This window comes from Loxodonta africana, chromosome 1 (assembly GCF_030014295.1).
Source record: "Loxodonta africana isolate mLoxAfr1 chromosome 1, mLoxAfr1.hap2, whole genome shotgun sequence".
Classification (NCBI taxonomy): domain Eukaryota; kingdom Metazoa; phylum Chordata; class Mammalia; order Proboscidea; family Elephantidae; genus Loxodonta; species Loxodonta africana.
Genome location: NC_087342.1, coordinates 96,200,557 through 96,221,161, shown reverse-complemented (window position 1 = coordinate 96,221,161; position 20,605 = coordinate 96,200,557). Strand labels below are relative to the sequence as shown.

Here is a 20,605-nt window from a genome sequence, read left to right as displayed (position 1 = left end):
ATTAGAAGGGGTTACAACTCAAAAGTTTCCATTTTGGGAACTTTGTGAATAAGATGATGGCATCTCCTTAGAGGGAGTCCCTGGATGGTGCAAGAGGATAATGTGCTCAACTGCTAACCAAAAGGTTGGAGGTTCAAGGCCACTCAGAGGCAACTTGGAAGAAAGGCCTGGTGATCTGCTTCTGAAAAACAGTCACTGAAAATCCTCCGGAGCACAGTTCTACTCTGACACACCTGGGGTCACCATGAGTTGGAATCGACTCAACGGCAACTGATTTTCTCCTTAGAGAAAGGGTATTTAGCATCACCAGCATCTCTCCCCCCAGGTAAATCCAAGAACAGAGCTGATTTCTCTCCCATATCCTTAGCCCAAGAGGCATGGCTCTGTCAGAGGCTGGAAACGCTATACTTTCAGCATACCCTACAAGCTTCTGAGGGATTATCTTTCTCCCTTAAACAGAAACGGTTAAGGGAAGCCTCAGGTGGCCCTCGACAAGTTTCCTAGCTTCCACAGGCAAGTTTCGCACATTACCATCCCCTAGAGAATGAATGGCCTGAGAGTCCCAAGACCCCGAATTTTCTGCCTTTCTACCTCATCCCTCACCCGTGTCCTCTCCTGGCATGCTGGCAGCTGGGAATGTCAGAGCTTTTTTTACTATAATTTGTGATCATCAAAAGAGACAATATCAGACAGAGAAGTACACGAATCCAGCCTTACTCATAATTTTTCTTAACATCAGCTTAGGACAGGTTGGCACATGTAAGACCTGTGCCTTCTCTAGTTTCACTTCCCAATTCTAATTCTATTCCTGGTGAAAATCTGTCAAGATTCTCTCTAAAGCAAGATTTCTCAAACTCAGCACTATCGACATTCTTGGCCGGATAATTCTTCGTTGTGGGGGCTGCCCTGTGCACCATATGATGTTTATGGCATCCCTGGCTTCTACAACTAGATACCAGCAGCACCTCCTTCCCAGTTATAACAACCAAAAACGTCTCTAGACACTGCCAGATGTTCCAGTGGGGAAGGGGAAGGAAGGAGCAAAATTGCCCCTGGTTGAGAATCACTGCTGTAAAGAAACTAAAGAAAGCTCCGCAGTTTGAGACTGAAATGATTTTTCCCTCCGTTTCCCAAACCCCATCGGGCTGTTCCTCCAGAATTCTGTTGACAAAATTACTCTGAACTTCGGTTCTCCAATTCCTGGCAAGAAGGCTCCTCCTCCATGTCATATCACTTAAGCCTCCTTTATGTTTTCTCAGCTATTTCTCCAGAAAGGTTCCAAGTTTTCTACTCAGCCACCCCTGGGCTCACCAGCTCGGGCTCACCAGCTCAACCTCACCCTGTATCGCAGACTCAAAAAGCATGTGTGAGAGCCTCTGGTCCAAGGCCTGATGACATGCTCATTTTCTGGCCACAGCCAGGGACTGACTGGACTCACTTTCCCATTAGGCTTGATGTCATCTGCCCTATAAGACTTCAGGAAACCCATTCTGTGAGCTGAAATGGGAGGTGAGCCCTAGCTTGAAAATACATGTACTAAAGAGGGCATCTGTGGCAGGCTCATCTCATATGGGTTTTATTTTTTAAATACATAAAGAAATAATCATTCACAAAGGATAGGAAAGAAAGCAAGAGTGCTAAGATACAAGGCTTCTGAGAGAAACAAAAGACTATGAAACTATAACTAGTACAGACCACTAAGCTACTAAGAATTAAAAATCTCCTTGTAAATTAATGTAAGGAAGAAACATGAGAAACTGAAAGTCCAACAAAAATAAACATTGTAATAACAGCTGAGTTGCCAATTTTTAAAAATTAGTCTTCAACAATAAAGAGGCAAAAAGATCTATGTAATCAGGCAGGAAAAAGAAGAATGATACTAGAAGCAATTAAAATGCTTCCAAACTCAGAAAATATTAATAAACGTACAAATAGACTTCCTCTGCTTTTGTCTCTCCAATCGTTTTGCCTCTTTCTCCTCTATCATTGCAGACAGATTTTCCGGAAAAGGCAAGAGCTACTCACTTGGAACTCCAAAAGCCCCCATGCCAGTGGCTTGCCAAATCACATACAGAAATAGCAGTGCTTCAGGGAAGCCTGGAATCTAAACTAAACAAACTACCCCAAAGAATGCCTGCTGGAGAAAGGGTTAAAGGCTGAGAAAAACAGGAAAATGCATTTTTGAAGCTTTTTGGAAGGTAGCGATGCTCACCACTGAAGAAGCTTTTTGGAGAGGAGAATGTGTACAAATCTCCAATGACTTTAGGAGGGCTGTAATGAGTTCTGAGGGCTATAAGATGCAGGTCTAAGGAACCTATAAATGCATAACAGTAACAAGAAACCTGAAGATAGTTGAAAGAAAAGCTAAAGTAAAAAAAAAAAAAAAAAGTAAAGTGTACCTAAAAAGCAGATCCTGACCAGCTTCTATCAGGCTTCATACACTCAGCTGGATGGTTCACATTAACACTCCTAAATACAGGGGAAAAGAAAAATGCACACAAAAAACCCCTCTATTCAACGCCAAGTACAAATAGATCTGGGAGGTGGTGGTGCCGAGCCAACAACTCCACAGAGCTGAGCTTTTTTCTTTCTTCTTTTTTTACACTTCCTCTCTGCCTCTGCAGAAGCCCTTGGGTCATCAGAAAGAGGTGCACACATCCTTCAAACAGCTTACAGCCTCTTTCAGATGGAGCAGTGAGGGGCTGTGAAGAGCAGTATGGAGCCCAACACTGAACGTAACACAGGCATTTAAACAAGGATTGAAGACTTGATCCATCTTCCTCTCTCCATCTGAATTCAGGAATCCTTTCTCGGGGCTCAGAGGAAGAAAGGCACTCCTCTCCTTAGTGCCCCTGTAATTCACTCACTCATTTATGATCTAGCTTGACATATCTTAGTTTAAGACTACCCATTTACTAGCATTTTGAGCTTGGGCAAGTGCTGAAACTCTAAACCTCTGTTTCCTCATCTGTAAAAGGGGGCTGGCTGTGTGGATTAAATAAGATGTAACAGAAAATGTACTTCACTCATTACCTGGCACAGGGTAAGCATTCAAAACATAGTAACTATTAACAATATCCTTGCATCTTCAATTTTCTCCCTTTCCATCAGGTTCTTCCATTGCCTTCAAATATCATCAGAAATCCCAACAGAGGAAAAAAGGTTTTTCACGGGATCCTGTTGCTCCCTCAAGCTACCATTCCTATTTGAATGACTCCCATCTCTGCCAGACTTACAAAGATGGTGTTTCTATACCCAATGGCCTTGCAGTAGACTCACTACCCATTCACCATACAGCCCCTCCTTACAACCATTAACTTTTCCCCACCTTTAAGGATGCATACTTTCAAAAGTCAGCAACACACTCAATCACCAAATCCAATTTCTGTTTTCATTTTCCTGATCTCTGAAGTGCTTGACATGGTTGACCAATCTTTTCCCTTAAATTTGCTCTTCCGTTGCCCACTATATTGTAGACTTCCTAGACTCCTTCTTCAGCTCTTGCTGGTTCCTCCTGTGGTGTCTTCTCTGGCTCCTTCCCCTTACCCCTTGCCCCAGGTGTGGGAATGTTCAGGGTTGTTCAGTACTCTGTACCCTCTTTCTCTGCACATGGTTGTTCTCGGGGATGCAGTCACTCTCCCTCCTGTATCTTCAGAGTTCTTTTAGAATTCTAGAGCTAGAAGGAGTCATGCATTTTTTTTAAACCAAAGGGCTTCATCAGCAGCTACATTTGGAAGCTCCTCTGGGTGGTCCTTAGGCCCCTTGGATTTGGTGAGGGACTGACAGGCCAAGGAGATGAGGGGAGACTCCTTTTGTGCCTCCCAAATCAGCAAGGCCTACTGCAACAGAAACAGCTCAGCTGGTAGCTACTAATCTGAGCGCATGCCACTTATGCTTTTTCATATGCAAATAGAAAATTAAAATATAGTGATGTTACAAAGGCTGCTATCCTAATGACTCTTAGAGGGGAAAAAAATTTTTTTTTTCTATAACTAGCCTTCAAAGTTGTAGGATAAGCTAATGAATCAAAGTAATATAATCTGTGCTCTTCCTCTAAGAGTCTTTGAAGGCTAGTTACAGTCCCCAAAAAACCCTAGTTTTCAAACCTGTATGTATTTTCTTGTTTAAAAACCCATATTCAGAAGAGAAGTGGAACCTATTCTTTGATCCATGGAAAATTTTGATAGAGAAAAAATCTTTACATAGACTATCTTTTGGATATGCTGTGTAAGTCTTCTGTACTAATCAGGGATTCAGGTGGCCTAGGGGGCATGATAAATTCTATTTTTAACTTTTGGACAAACTAAGAAATGAAGCTTTAAAAATAGATGTTTCTCTGCTCTTTCCTCCTGAATGTTCCCATGCTTGTTGTTTGTCTATAATCCTTATCTGGCTGCATGATAGTCTCATTGTTCTGTGGGGATGTGGGGGTGTGTTTAAAGTACTGCAGTTTCACACTGTAAGACCAAATCCAACTCAGCATCTTCCCAACAGGAAGAATCAATCCCTCTAATGATCACTTCTGACATCTAATTGCACTACTCCCTAGAGGAGAAGCAATAAGGCCCTAGCAGGGCAGCTGTGGTCAGGGAACTAGCCAGTGAACAAGTCCTCAGCAATGGAATGAACAGAGCACAAAAATAGCATGTGCCATGAAGTCAGACCCAGGCTAAGATCCCACCCAACTCTGCCATTTACTAAGCTGAATGACTCTGAGCACTTAATAACAAAAAAAAACCCCAAAGCCCATTGGTGTCAAGTTGATTCCAACTCATGGAGACCCCCATGTGTTCTTATATGTGTCTTGAACGGTTATATGAGCATCTAACTCAAAGGAGTTGAGGGCAAATTCAACAAGAATTTACCTAAAGAGCCTACTGTAAAGCCTGATAAAAAGTCAGCTTAAAAAATGTAAACTTTCATACCAAAAGCCTTGGTGCAGCTTTAAAAACTGTCCTATGGGGCAACAGGAAGCACAATTTTAAACCCCTTGACGCATGACAGAAACGGGCAAGCAAACCCATTCATCAATAAATAACAGCAATTTAGTTAGGGACTCTCAAAAAGAAAAAAGAATGAGCACATACCCTACTATCTTAGAGCAGGTGATGGAAGGAAGAAATGTCGATCAGGCAACAAGGATATGACCAAGAAACAGACCTTACCTATCCTGAAAGAGCTCAGAGTCTGGAAGGGGATAGAAGCAAGCCAACAAGCAACTACAACACAGCAAAATAAATGCAATGACAGGAGTTAAGTACAACAGGCTCTGGGAACGCATAGGAAGGGCCCTCACAAACAGAATTGAGGGAGACTTCCCAGAGGAAGTGACATGTAACAGTGATAATAATAGCTAATTAATACTTGCTGAGAATCTACTATGTGCTAGGAATATGCTAAGTGCTTTTGTGGATCACCTCACTGAATTCTCAGAACAATACTGTAAGACAGCTACTATCATTTACTGCCATTTTAAAGATAACGCACAGAGGTTAAGAAACTTCTCCAAGATCATATTGCTAGCAAGTGGCAGAGCTAGGGGTTTTTGTACCCAAACAGCCTGACTCCAGAATCCAGGAGCTTAACCACCACACTTCACCGTATTTTCTCAGATGAGGCCAGAAGCTGTCAAAGATAGGTACCTGGGAAGCTTTTTAGTCAGAGGTATATGTACAGGTCTTGATGCAAGTAGGGGCAGGGCCCAAGTTCAAGAGAATTGTAAATAGTACAGCTGAGGGTACGGGGTAGGCATTTAGTAGCTGATGAATGGAGCAATGCTGATGCATACTGTGCAAAGCTAACATTGGTGAGCAGTGAGGAAAAAAGTGAGCCAGACAGGCAACGCCTCAAAGACATATTAAGGAGCGTGAACTCTGGCAAACCACGATCCTGAAAAGGTGCTCTCAGTCACAATTTAATTCTCTCAATAGTCTCCTGAGAGAACCTTCAAAAGGGTCTAATTTCCAATCTTTTGCATAAAGAACTAGAAATACTATAGTTTACCAACCATAACTGATACTCACTTAGGATCAAGCTTTCAGAAGGATATATAAAGTTCAACATATCAGAGCAACCAGTCAATAAATTCACATTTAATATGCAATACATCATGGTGTTCTGAAGACAATTTTTTTTTATGCCTGCAGTCAAATTTTTTACTTCAGTAAATCAGAGGGCTACTGAACGCTTTTAATGAGACTATAAAATTCAGGACATAGATTTAGTGACGATCTTTAAGGGGGCCTTAAGACGAGTGTTAAATATGATGGCTTGTTTGTGAAACAGATCCGGAGATATCTTTCGCTGCCCTCTTCTTCTCATCATAATTTTCTACATAGAAAGCACAGAGGCACATTAAGGATGAGCTCATTGGCAGCCATTTTTATCAGCACTAGGGGGTCACCACAAGTGGGAATCAGCTCAGCAGCAAAGGGTTTGGTTTTTATAGCGTGATCAGAGCCCTGGTGGCATGGTGGTTAAGAGTTCAGCTACCAACCAAAAGGTCGGCAGTTCAAATCCATCAGCTGCTCCTTGGAAACTCTTCGGAGCAATTCTACTCTGTCCTATAGAGTCATTATGAGTCAAAATTGACTTGATAGCAAAGGCTTTTCTTTCTTTTTGTTTTTTCTAGCTTCACCTGGAGCCCTGCTGGCACAGTGGTTAAGCACTCAGTCGCCAACCAAAAGGACAGCAGTTCAAGTTTACCAGCCTTGGAAACCCTAAGGAGCCGTTCTACTCTGTCCTACAGGGTCATCATGAGCCGGAATCGACTCAACCGCAACGAGTTCTTTGGTTTTATTGCTTCATTTTTATACAACAGTTATGTAGTTAACACGTAAGACAGAAGCATGTACCACATGCTGGGTGCTGTTCTAAACATCTTCGTATGCATTATCTCCTTTAATTCTCAGAACAACTCTATTATTATTCCCTATTTTGAAAATACGGAAACTGAGGCACAAAACCAAATCAAACCTGTTGCCCTCAAGTTGATTCCGACTCATTGAGACCCTATAGGACACAATAGAACAGCCCCCATATCGTTTCCAAGGGATGGCTGGTGGACTTGAACTGCTGACCTTTTGGTAGGCAGCTGAGTTCTTAACCACTGGAGAGTTTAAATAACTTACTGCTAAGAGAAAAACTGGCATTTGAACCCAGACAAACTGGCTCCAGAACTCATACTCCTAACCATTATACTACACTGCCACTCTCAAGCCATACCTACTTTGTAATGGCATCATCGGTCCACATTTGCACAGAATTCTATATCCTTCGATTCTCAACCAGAAGGTATTCCACATCCACAAAGTCTCAAGGCTGTGATTTCAATGATGGCTAAATTCAGTCCCTGAAAGAAATAAGTGGAGGCTAGTCCTAAGGATAAAGCAGCCAGGGCAGAGTGAGAAACAAAAACACATTCTGGAGTGAGCTGGAGGCTCTTTAAGAAAATCCTGGGCATGTGTACCATGTTGGGGCGGGAGAGGGGAGGGAGCAGCTAGTAACAGGAGACAGCCTCTTCCTATCTCCAGTGACTTACACTCTGAGAGTTCTGGAAGCTGCTTACCAGCCCCCACCCACAGCTCCACCGTCAGAAGCTGTTGTGAGCCTAGCCATAGTAGAAACACTTAGAATTCCTAAAGCAGGACAGCCATCAGAGGCGTGGCCAGGTAGGCCAGGGTCCTTCTGGCCTGAGATCCAGAGAAGAGGCCAGTGAGCATGGACGGAGTAGAGAGCAGTCACTTTTCCGTTCTATAAGAACAAGATCTCTCCTCTCCTGCCTGCCTGGAATAAAGCAAAGAACCTCTACTCCAAAAGATCGTTAGCTACATTATACCATTAACTTTTTTGGTTAGTTTAACAGACAAAGAGAGTGAGACAAGGCAGAATGGCATTTGATTTGCGCTTTAATGTGAATTCCCTTACAAAGACTGATTTTCTAACTCCAAGATGAATCTAGCTACACAGTGGTTACAGGAATTTTGATAGGTAATTTGGAACACTTGGGAGGTGGTGAAGCTTGGTTGGATGTGAAAGGAAGAGGTCACTAAGATGAAAAGGTACTAAAAGAAAATGTCACTGACATCTAAATATACTTTAAGCCAAACTTACCTCTCCACAAACCACACAGAGTAGGCCTCTCCACTCAGCCAAGTGCCCACTCCCATCTCCCCCTCCCCCCAGGTAGCTTTGCCCTGCCATATGTGAGGGAGAGGGAAGGCTGTGAACAGGTTGCTGGGGCTAGCTCCTTAACCCCTCTTCCTTCTTCTCTCCCTTGCTATTCCTCTGCTAGTGGGTCCAGGCCTCTCGGAGGCCTATACGGGACACTAGGAAGGCCTGTCAGGAGAAGCCCAGTTTTAGTGGTGGAACAAATAAAGGAATATGCAGAAGCATTTTGTGTTGCCAAAAAAAGATGCCAATTTAGAAGAGCCTGTGTCTCTAATTGTAAAAGAGAGAGGCCTCTGTTAAATATCTGCCATTCTTACCAACCAGGGCTTTGAAGTGGTTTGAACTGATTCAGTCACAGCCAGTGAAGCAAAACTGGAACAGACTCAAATTTTTAACAGTTCAGGTGATCCAGAGCAATAACCAGAAAGGAAAAATTATGGGCTAGTGCCCTGGAATGGAAGACTCAGAAGAGGGACAGTGAGCCCTTTCAGGAGCCTGATAGGTTAGACTGGATTACTGACAGGACTGTAGACAGCAACACACATTCAGTGCAGTGAGGTCGGCTGCCATCTTTGAGCAGGGCACAGCTGTTTCTAAGTCTACTCAAAATCCCACAGCCAGCGATTTGGTAGCTATGCAACTCATACACTGCCCTTGCTTTCTAAGAGGGAGATTAGGTTTCTAGCAGGGGTTTGATCCATAATTTTTCCCATGCTGGTTATTGTTCCAGTTCACACAAATTTTAACAATTCAGATCTGTTCCAGTTTTGCTTTCTTGGCCATGACTGAACCTGGAAGAACCGATCAAAGCCATGTTACCAACCCATTTAATCAGCAGGTTGGCTATAAGGTATACTTTTAGTGAAGGGGTAACCATGTTGCAGGCAGCAGTGAAGTTGCTGCGGCCTAAGAGAACAAGGTGTGGTGTTTGTCACAGCAGATACTCGATAAATGGTGAGTGAAGACCAAGATGTAGTATACTACTGTAAATAGCTTCAGAAAATTTCCTAAAACTTTGTAGCCTAATAATGTGGTATTTTTTGCCTTTACTTTCATGCAGTGCAATTTCCAGCAGCACACAGGATTACAAGCCCTATGCAGATGGAACGCAGAACATTCTGAAACTTTTTTATTTTTAAGTTACATGGGGACAGGACATGTTTCAGAGACAAAGGAAAGCTTTTACAAGAGATCAAATGAGGAAAAAATTCTTTAAAACGAGACATCTGGCAAACCTGGCAATTTCAGTTTTCATTTGTGGATGAAAATTTCTTGGACCTGGGTTTCTCTCTGAATCATTCTTCTTAAAATAGAGACTTTATAGAAAGCATCTTGTCTAACTTTTTTTTCCATAGCAGGTTCTACTGACAACATAGAGGAAGCAGCAATCTCAATTCAAAGTAATTTCATTTTCATATCAACATTTTAGCTCCAATTCAGAAATATTTGTTGAATGCGTGCTATAGTTGAGACTTGGGGCTCATCCTTTCACAAATTGCCATGTCCAGATTATCCTCAGTGAGTTAACAAGTAAGGCCCAGACATGAAGTTCCTTTACCCCAAATTCTTCCTTTTTTTTTTTTTTAATATGTAAGAACTTTATTTTTAGCTTAATGTTTTTGGGTGCAACATGAGTAGTTCTGCATTTCTATAGAAAAAGTGACTTAAAAAGTTGGGGATTATGTATTCATAAACGATAGTCTTTTTTTGTTTTTTTGTACTTTAGATGAAGGTTTATAGAACCAACTAGCTTCTCATTAAAAAGTTAGTACACATGTCAACACTCTTCCTTCTTGACCTTGGGTTCCCTATTACCAGTTTTCCTGTCCTCTCCTGCCTTCTAGTCCTATCCCCTGGGCTGGTGTGATCCTTTAGTCTCATTTTGTTTTATGGGCCTGTCTAATCTTTGGCTAACCTCAGGAGTAACTTCATTACTGAGCTAAAAGGGTATCTGGGGGCCATACTCGGGGTGTCTCTAGTCTCTGTGAGAACCGTTAAGCCTGGTCTTTTTTTGTGAGTTAGAATTTTGTCGTACATTCTTCTCCAGCTCTGTCTGGGACCCTCTATTGTGATCCCTGTCAGAGCAATCAGTGGTAGTGGCCGGGCACCATCTAGTTGTGCTGGACTCAGTCTGGTGGAGGCTGTGGTCCATTAATGCCCCAAATTCTTTAGTGGCTTCCCTGGCTACAAGGGAAACAACTCTGACCTGGAACCAAATACTTTCTCTGAGATGGTGGGAACAAAGAAAATCACCTCGCCTTAAGCTAGGAGTAGACCCCAAACAAAACAGAGTGGCTCAGAGATCAGCGCTTCAAGAATACACTAGCCCATCTCAAAATGAAGCACTGCAAGCCTTTTCTTTCACTTCATTATCATATTTTTCTCAACCAAGCTGAAGGAGAAGGAAACCCTTTGGATACCCTGGGAATATAAAAACCCAAACTGTGCCTTGTTAACAAAAAAATTGCACAAGCCTGAAGCTCCAAGGTGTTAACAAATACAGATCCATGCTTATAAGCAATCTCCCTCTTTTTTTTTTTTTTTTCCAGCTGTGTGCAGTACTGTGGAGACTTGCACACTCACGAAGTATATGAGTAACTACTAAGCTCCAGGAAATGGAAAGAGGCAGGGAAACAGTGGTGAACAAAGCAGTGGTCAGACATGGCCTTAATCTTCATGGAGTTTATCGTCTAGTGAGGGAGCCAGACTTCAAATAATCTCAGAAAGAAATGTACACGAAGATCTAGCTAACACTTCCTACTACAAACAGAAGGATCTTCTACATACATGATAACCTTAAATTTACTATTAAAGTAAAATATAACCTCATTTTACAGGTGAAAAAAAACAGAATCATTAAGCAATCTACCCAAGGTCATATAACTAATCACCTTAGTTCAGCAAGGCCTCCAAGTCCACATTCTCTAATCACGCCAGGTCACCTCTGCCCTCTGACTGTCCTCCCAGAAGCCCTCAGGTGAGACCAAAAGGAGAAACCACTACAGCCAGGCCTGCTCCCAGACTCAGAGCACATAGAAGGGCTTAGGCTCAACAAATACTGCTTTGGGGCATCCACCGTGCAATGTTAATTGTCTTCTCACTTCACTCAGGGAGGAAATTTGCCTCCTAAAATTCTTCAGAAAACAGTCAGAAAAAGAGAGAGCCCAAAGGCCTTTTTCACAGAACAAACCTAAAATGGCTACTGGACCCTGGAGGACTTCTAGCTGTAAAAGAAAACGGGCTGGCACATTACCTTACCTTAGTTTTTCCCATCCAGTCAACTCAACACTGGCTCACAAGAGTTTTCAAAATCTTCTCCTCCCCACCCTTAAAAAATTCTACTCACTACCTCCGAAACCAGTTTAAAAACACACTGAACAGTATCCTCCTAAAAACACTGTAATAAATAAAATGCGGGTGATTAAATTCATCCTAAGCTCATTCAGGTGATTTATTAAGTGACGAATATTTTTGTTAGGCAAACTATGAGTCTCTAATACTGTCTAAATCTAAATTATTAAATTTTCATAAAATAGCCCAGTGTAGGAATCATTTGTACAATTTTTTTTTAAATCTCTGCATAAACTTCTTTGCATAAATGCCAACCTTCCTGATTGACTTCAGATTCAAATACTATTTTATTTAGGTTTTCCTGACTACTGAATAGCTGGGAGTCAAGAGACTTGAGGTTCCAGCTTGGCCACTATGATGATGTGTGACCTTAAACTAGTCAGCTTCTCTCTCTGTGACTTATTTATATCGTGGTCATGTGAATGGTCTTTCTCCATTTCACAGGGGGTGTTGAGGTCAAATAAGATCATACAGGTAGATGTAAAAAATACTATTATTTCAAGTGGCGATATCTGATCACCTTTCAATAGCTGGCTCCTAGCACAGGGCCTGACAAAAGAGTAGAAATTCAGTAAATGTTTGAGGAAAAAATACACTTCACCTCTGCAGAAGTGAGCAGCTTTTGTAAAGGACAGGAAAGGAAACCGAACCTTAAGGAACCAAACGGAAGGCTAGGTTAACCACAACAAAAAACAGGCAACACACATACAGCTAGCAGGACCACAATAAAAGGTTGTGCCTCTAACCACCCAAAACTCAGGTCACACAGGCACACAGAGGCAGTTCAAAAATATCACTGAAAACCAATTTGTTTCTCAGTCAACCTAAAACGTATCATGTACATTTGTATCACGTATCCTCTCAATGACCCTGTAACCAAGATATCAATGTACACCTACCAGAGCGTTCCTTTTTCTAAATTAAAATCAACATTGGAGTAGAATAAGGTTGGAAACCCCAGTGACGCAGGTGTATTGGTTAAGTGCTACATCTGCTAACCAAAAGGTCAGCAGTTCGAATTCACCAGCCGCTCCTTGGAAACTCTATGGGGCAGTTCTACTCTGTCCTATGAGGTCACTATGAGTCGGAATCGACTCGACAGCAGTGGGTTTGGCTTTTTTTTGTTTAAGGTCGTGCTATATATAAACGTCTCTTAAAATCCTTACTATCTGCTAGGTGAATATTTTTGTTATGTCAGTCCATACTCTTTACTGAAATGTGCTGCTACTTCCTTCTCAGAGCTTAGGGGGCCTCTCACACCAATGGCATGCTGCCCCGTCCCTGGTAGGCCACCAATATCAGGGTCTGGAGCTCCTACTTCCTGCAGACCCCTGACTCCCAGAACACCTGGGGTCAGGGAGAAGCCACAGGAGATGCTCTGAGGGCAAGGCTGGGGATGAAGAGAGAGAATGGGACTCAAGACTAACAGGGCATCTAACCCAGAGACCACCCACCCCCTCCCAGGGGCTGCTAGGGAAGAAAATCTAGACTTTTGTGTTTTCATAATAAAAGAATCACAGTATGCCAGTGATGAGGATCAAACTACATGAGGTATCAGGGGAAAATGCTGACATTGATGCTAATTATAGGTGCTGGAGAACCATGAAATTAATAAACAAGAAACTGTGAAAATTTGATTTGGCCATGTAAAAACTAATACTAATTACAATCACTTATGTGAACTGCTTACCTAATTACCATGCAGCACAATAACAATCAGGCATATCACTGAAGGGGTCAGATGAATGTATGAATGTTCAATTTCATCCCAACACTGAACCGTGGCCACGCATGCTCAGCCTTCATGAACTGCTGCTCACGTAGTATGCTTGTTAACTCACACCTTACAGCTGAAATGAACATCCCTGGGTGAACAATAACTTGTGTTTCGCCTATATTGTAAGGGCATTAACAGTCCCTGAGTACAACACGAAAACTGGAATAGCAGGCATTCATGGCGGCTCATAGCACTATACAGAGATTCCAGGAGCAGGAAATGTATCTTGCAGTTTTATATGTGATTCTGTAGCCAAAATGCCATTTCACTCCTATCATTCGAATAAGGATTCTCCGTTCCACCCACCACTATCCTCTTTCTAAACTGTCAAGGATTTACAAGGCAGGAAATTTGGAGTTGGGGTAGACAGATAACTGCATTTTGGCAGACTGGAGAGAAAAGCTTCCTCTCAGCATGAAGGGTGTGGTTTGGGTTTTTTACACCCCAATCACAAAGCCCAGGTAGCTAGTTTTGCCTTTTCTAGAGGTTTTCAGTTCTGCTCAAGGACCACTTCATGAGGACACATTCTCACAGAAAGGACCAGGACTCTAAGGGTAACAGAGGAAGTACTGGGTATTTAGATAACAGCCCTCCCTGCCTTGGGATCACCTCTCTGTTATCCTGTGCACATGGAAGAAGCTTATTTCAGTAGACCACAGGCCAAAACAAAGACAGGGTTGGCTTTAAACTTTCTAAAACCTTAGAATCGAATCTATAAACCATTTGACAAGGAGTGCTGGCTTGGCTTTCTGCAAACATCTGAGTATACAAATAACTACAAATCCTGAAAGGAGTAAGAGGGTCTGCCTTTTCTTCTTTCCATATCGCGAGCTCCTGCTCAGTCCAAGGCATCATGGGTCTTCTCTGTGGGAAGACTCATTTTCACCATGATAAATAAAGGAAGATTAAAACAAAAAGGCTGATTCATTTGCCTGCTTTAAAAAAAAAAAAAAAAGTTATTATACAACTCTAGGCCTTCATCTACAAACTCCTATGCACATCAAAATATGTAATGAGACTGTTATAAAACAAACACCCTCTGCTAAAGGGGAAAAAGTATTTCATTTCAGTTATGACTTTAAAAAGCCAGTCCTTCCACAAAAATCCACTTGCCTGTTATACCTCGCAAAGTCATGCGAGAGCGCAACCTCTCAACTGCGAAGCAACAGCTACCACGTCCTGTTCATTCTACCTCCTGAACGTCTTTCAAATTTGGCCTCCATATCCACCATTAGTGCCTTCTGTCAGGCTCTAATCATTTTGCACTCCTAGCCCATCTCAACTCCACTGACACATTTTCCAAAAAGCTGAAGGGATCTTCCTAAATTGCAAGTCCATGATTACCTTCAGTGTAAAATCTAAGCTCCTTAACATGGGCAGGATAGTCACGCCTCTGCCTGCTGTTCCAGCTAATCTCTCCCCACTCCACATAGCTGGGCCTCCCTCCTTCCCACCAGGCAATATTCTGAACGCATCATGTTCTCCATACTGTCATTCTTTGCATACACTGTGCCGTCTCTTTAGCTTAGAACTATCCTCACTATTCCCTACTTTGCCTGCACAACTCTTTTGCTCTAATACTCCACTCAGACTTCACCTCCTATTTCCCTAACAGACCTGGAGCTGCCCTCCGCCCCATTCCCATCCCCATGCCACTCAGCCCCATCAGCCTTTCCCCTCTTCCCTGTCTGATCCTCCAGCATCCCTGTGCATATGTTTCATAGCACTCATCACAGTATAGTGGGATTGTCTTGTTATCTGCCTCCCCATTAGAAGGTTAGAAGGCTGCAGTTGACTTTTTTATTTTCTGTAACCCCACTGGCTGGCACATGGTCCAGCAGAAAAAAGGCACTCATTAGATGAAGAAACTGCCATTATCCATGGTTCCAAATCAGCACAACCCGCCCCCTCCCCAAGAGAATTATGCAAAAAGCTTCTGACCATTTAAATGCACTTAGAAACGGTGGACTGGGTGTTAACTGTTGTTCCTTCACCATCATGTAAACTACCAAAGACTCTAACGTGACTTTTCATTAATGATGATGATGATAATTATTACAGTAAGTGTCAGGTGACAGCACACAGCATGGGACAATGGAAAAAACATCAACTCTGGAGTCAGTGAGATGTGAGACTGAACTTGGGCAAGTAACGTTAAGTCTAGGTCTGTGGTTTTATGGGAGAATTTATTTAAGTCTGGGAATGTGTCTAGTGTAGGATTTGGCACATATAGATTCTCCCCCACTCCCACCTCTACCCCACTATACTGCATGGGCCTGAGAGTATGGTGGAGAAAAGGAAATGTGTTCCCAGGCAAAACTCTACAGTGATATAGGTCTGAATGGTAGTTACCTAGGGAGGGGAAGGATGTTTGGGCCTTGGAGGTGACACGAGAGCCTTCTGGAATGTTAGAAATGTTCTGTATCTTGATCTTGGTGATGATTACACAGATGTATACAAAGGTAAAACTATGCTGACCTGGACACTTAATATCCATGTATTCACCTGTAGGGAAATTATATTTCAATAATTGTTTTTTAAATACTAAAAGTAACACACTTCCTCTGTGACAGAAAACAGCCTGAAAGAGGAGGGTCTGCAGTCAAAGCATGCTTGCATACTTAAAGGATCCTGGTCACCAGGTGACAGAAGGGACTTTCATAGGGGCCATGATGTTACTGTAAAGGGTGGGCAAATGCATTGCTTAGAATGCCTCTCACACACATGCATGGCAATGTTCCAAAGATGCAGAGGAGCTACTGCACTCAATAAAAACACAAATTTATTTCAGAGTGTTACTGAGTTCACAATCACTCTGTCATAGCATTTTCTTAATCAACAAATACTCAAAATACAACCACAATCCTGTCAGGGCTGAAACATTTTTTAAAATGATTTCTCTCTCTCTCTCTGGCCAAGAGATAAAGTCTAAACTCAATCAAGCCAGCATCCAAGCCCTTGACAATCTGGCACCAGCCAACCTTACCAACTTCACCCCCACTGACTTCCCATAAGAAGCCTCCATTCCTGCTGAACAGCTTTATTCACAGCTCAGCAAACAGGTCTTTCCCAATTTACCTTCTCCACCTTTGCCCCTAGCTGTTCCCTTCCCTCCTCCACAGCAGTCTCCTATCAACTATCTGAATCTTAGGCTTTTGTCAAGGGCAGAGCTCAAGCCCCAATTCCTAGGATGTGTGTAGAGGGGGTAGGGAAGTCCCTGGGTGGTACAACCGGTTAATGCCCTTGGCTGCTAAGTGAAAGTTTGGTGGCTTGAGTCCACCCAGGGTGCCTCGGAAGAAAGGCCTGGTGATCTACTTTTGAAAAGCCAGACATTGAAAACCCTAAGGATCATAGTTCTACTCTGACACACATCGGGTCACAATGAGTTGGAATCTACAGCAACTGGTTTTCTTTTTTTTAATTTACATCCATGGTTAAATGGCTGAGTACCTAAAAGGAGGTAGAACTTTCTCTGTATAAATAAATATTAATACTATTAGCAGCTGTCATTACTGAGTGCCTGCTATGCTGCAGGCACTGTTCAAAGTACTTTACATGCATTATCTCATTTAATCTTCACACGACCTTATGAGGGAGGTACTATATTACAGAGGAGGGAACCAAGCCAAAGAAAGTAAGAAAATCGTCTATATCTCTCAACTGGTAACCAAGATTTAAAGCCAGGCAGTTTGATTTCAGAGCCACTATCCACCCAATATGGCCTTTGTTTACTCTTTACTTTGAAACAATTTTAAACTTATAAAACATCTGTGAAGAAAATATAAAGAGTTCCCATATAGTCCACCAGACTGAGTACAGCACAACTAGATGGTGCCTGGCTACCACCACTGACTGCTCTGACAGGGATCACAATAGAGGGTACCAGCCAAAGTTGGAGAAAAATGTAGAACAAAATTTTAACTCACACACACACACAAGACCAGACTTAACTGGTCTGACAGAGACTGGAGAAACCCCAAGAGTATGGCCCCCAGACACTCTCTTATCTCAGTAATGAAGTCACCCCTGAGGTTCACCCTTCAGCCAAAGATTAGCCAGGCCCATAAAACAAAAGAGACTAAATGGGTATACTAGCCCAGGGGCAAGGACTAGAAGGCAGGAGGGGACAAAAAAGATGGTGTTGACATGTTGTGGGGTTGGTAACCAATGTCACAAAACAATATGTGTACTAATTATTTAATGAGAAGCTAGTTTTTCTGTAAACCTTTATCTAAAGTACAATAATAATAAAGTGTTAAAAAGCAAAGATGTAAAAAAAAAAGTTCAAATTTTAACATTGGCAACAGATATTATCAATTGTTTTCCTTGAAGCGACAGGCTCACTTTATTCATTTTACAGAAAATGTTTGTCTAAAACGTTAAGTGCATAACCACAGTTTATTAGTTTTCTTTCAAGTAATAGATATTCCACGAATAAAAGCAGTTAATCAACATACCAAAAAAAAAAGAGTTCCCGTATACCCTACACTCGGTTTCCCCTTCTGTTAACATATTACACAACCACACTACATTGATCAAAACTTAAGAAATTAACACTGCTACAATACTATTAACTACAGATTTCTCCAGTTTTTACACTCATGTCCAGGGTCCAATCCAGGATCCCACATTACATTTAGTCGTCATGTCTCCTTAGTCTACTCCAATTTGTGGCAGTTCCTCAGTCTTTCCTTGTCTCTCACAACCTGACACTTTTGGAGAGTACTAGCCAGGTATTTTGTAGAATGCCCTTCAATTTGAGTTTGTCTGATGTTTTCTCATGATTAGACTGAACAGATTTTAAAGAAGAAAACAACAAAGGTGAAGTGCCCTTCTTATTGCATCATATCAGGAGGTACACATTATCAACAGGACTTACCACTGGTGATGTTAACCTTGATCACTTTGCTAAGGGGATGTCTGCCAGGTTTGTCCACTGTAAACTTACTATTTTTCCCTCTCCATACTCATTATTTGGAAATGAGTCAAGAAAAGGGGAGTTAATCTACCTTCCAGAGAGAAGAGTATCAAAGAATATGTGGACATGGGTTAAAATCACCACAGTAATTAACAAATATTTAGGGGGAGGAACTTGGAGGTCATGCGAACATCCTGTCGCTCCTTAAACTTTCATCAACTAATTTTAGCCTTCATTGGTAGATCTTGCAGGCAGCAATTACTACCGTGGTGTCTAATGGAAATTTTCTATTTTGCTTGTTCCTTCTAGATTAACTGAAATTATTCTGTAGGGAAGAGTTATCTCTTCTCTCCTATTTACTTACTTTTTCAACCATTTATTTATATCAGTATAGGCTTTTCCAGTACAGACTTTAGGATATGTATTTTATTCTTTGGTTTATTATCCAATACTATTGTTTATTTTTTTGCTCAAATTGTTCCAGCTTCGGCCATTGAGAGCTCTTTTAGGTTGGTTCCTGTGTCCTTCTGACATGCCGTCATCTTTTTTTTTTTTTTAATTTCCCTGCCTCAGTCCTGGAATCAACCATTTCTTCAAGAAGCTGACAGGCTGTTTAAACACTGATAAAATCAAGTCAATTTCTTAGAGGAGTTGTCAAGTTTTACATTCCTAAGTATCTCCTACAGCTGTACGCTTAACATACAGTCATTACACACTCACATTTGTTTATGAAAGCATGAAAGGCAGAGAGCGCAACTGCCCACTCACACACTCGTACAGATGAGGGGGTCAACCTCCTCTTCTCCTGAACTGTCTTTTTGGACAAAGTATGTAAAAGGCCTTGCACAGTTCCTGGCACACAGTAAGCATACTGCCAGCAGTAGTTCTTTCCACAGTCTGACTCTGCAGCTGTTTTAAGATATACTGACGCCCCTTTCTTCAGATTCCTGCCAGGAAACACTACAAACTCTTCTTCATCCTAGGGCATTTGATGGAGGGAACAAAAGTCCTCACTGCTATACCCTCTGCTCTTAGAGCAGCAGCAAGTACCACAGTGACCGAACAAAGAAGGAACACACTGGGTATTGTTCTGCACTGGGGTCCCAGAAGGGAACATTCTGTTCAGTACTCTTATTTCATGGGTGGAGAAACTAAGGTTCAGGAAAAGTAAAAATATACTCCCAAGACCATACGGCCAGAGGGCAGCCAAGATGGGACGAGGCACAGGCTCCTGAGGGGCGCTGTTCCCACATGGTCTTCCCCCAAGGCAACGCGCACTTTGAGGGAAGTGGGCTCCTGGAGGTAACGTTTCCTGCAGACAGCTGTAACTGTCTAACCAGTGTCCTCTTCCCTTCAGGGTCCAAGTATGGAGAGAATATAGGGTGGGATGAAGAGAAGTGTGTGTTCTTCAGATCCCAGGGTTCTAGACAGACCTGCTGTGTGCCATCATGTTGATTCCGAACCCCAGCAGCCCTATAGGACAGAGGAGAACTGCCCTATAGGGTTTCTTCAGCCACTGGTGGGTTTGAACTGCCGACCTTTTGGTTAGCAGCTGAGTACTTGCAATGCAATGAATTGCTGTTATATGACCTTTCTGGCCATGGTCTTGGAACTCCCATCAAATGACTGGGTGGGACTATGTAAATAAGGTGCTTGTGGCCCACCAAAGGGATTGAACAGATTACAAATAATGTAAATAAGGTCCATGGCACCTTGCTGGGGTAGAACAATGCAAATTAGGTATATGGAACCCGAATGAGGGAATTGATCAGTTTTGCCATCCCACTAGGCTTAAGAGAGCCCATCCCAGAACAGAGGGGAACCTCACTACCACCAGAAAGGAGAGCTAGGAGTAGAGTGCCTCCTTTGGACCTGGGATCCCTGCAGAAAGAGACTTCCTAGACCCAGGAGACAGAGATGGCGAGAAGCAGAGGCAGCAGAACCAGGAGACTAGCAGGAGATCTCGTGGTGGGCTTCCAGGCCCACGGAGCAAGAAGGCTGAGCACCCTCAGGCAGAGGTTTGCTGACGGAATAGGGTGCCTCTGAGCATTTGGTAGAGCTAGACTCATGGACTCACAGAGCAAGAGAGCTAAATGACTTTGGGCAGGAGGCTTCCTGAGAAACTGGGATGCCTCCAGACACTTGACAGGGGAGCTAGGCTTGCTGACCCACTGAGCTAGAGAGCTGGGTACTTTTGGGCTGAGGCTTACTGGTAGAGTGGGGTATCTACAGGTACTTATTAGCAGAGATAAAAGAGCTTTGTAACACTTGCCTGGGCAGGGCAGAGGCTGGGCTGGCCCAAAAGGCTCAAGAGGTCCAAGGGGCCCAAAGGCCAGGGAGAGGCTTACCTGTGGGCATGGCTGAGAAGAGGCTGTCCTGATCAAAGAACT

The 20,605-nt window shown here is 42.6% G+C and overlaps 1 protein-coding gene across 9 annotated transcripts in view; it reads right to left on the bottom strand.

The window, feature by feature from the left end:
- Nucleotides 1-20,605, bottom strand: part of ANKS1A (ankyrin repeat and sterile alpha motif domain containing 1A) — a 201,565-nt gene that overhangs the window by 163,447 nt on the left and 17,513 nt on the right. The window contains exon 1 of one of the 9 annotated variants that reach the window (XM_023540161.2): nucleotides 7,229-14,937. The exons of the other annotated variants lie outside the window; for them this stretch is intronic. Coding sequence (XP_023395929.2) covers nucleotides 7,229-7,254 — 26 coding nt within the window. The 5' untranslated portion in view covers nucleotides 7,255-14,937. Of the gene's footprint in view, nucleotides 1-7,228; nucleotides 14,938-20,605 lie in introns of those variants that run through there. 9 annotated transcript variants of the gene reach the window in all.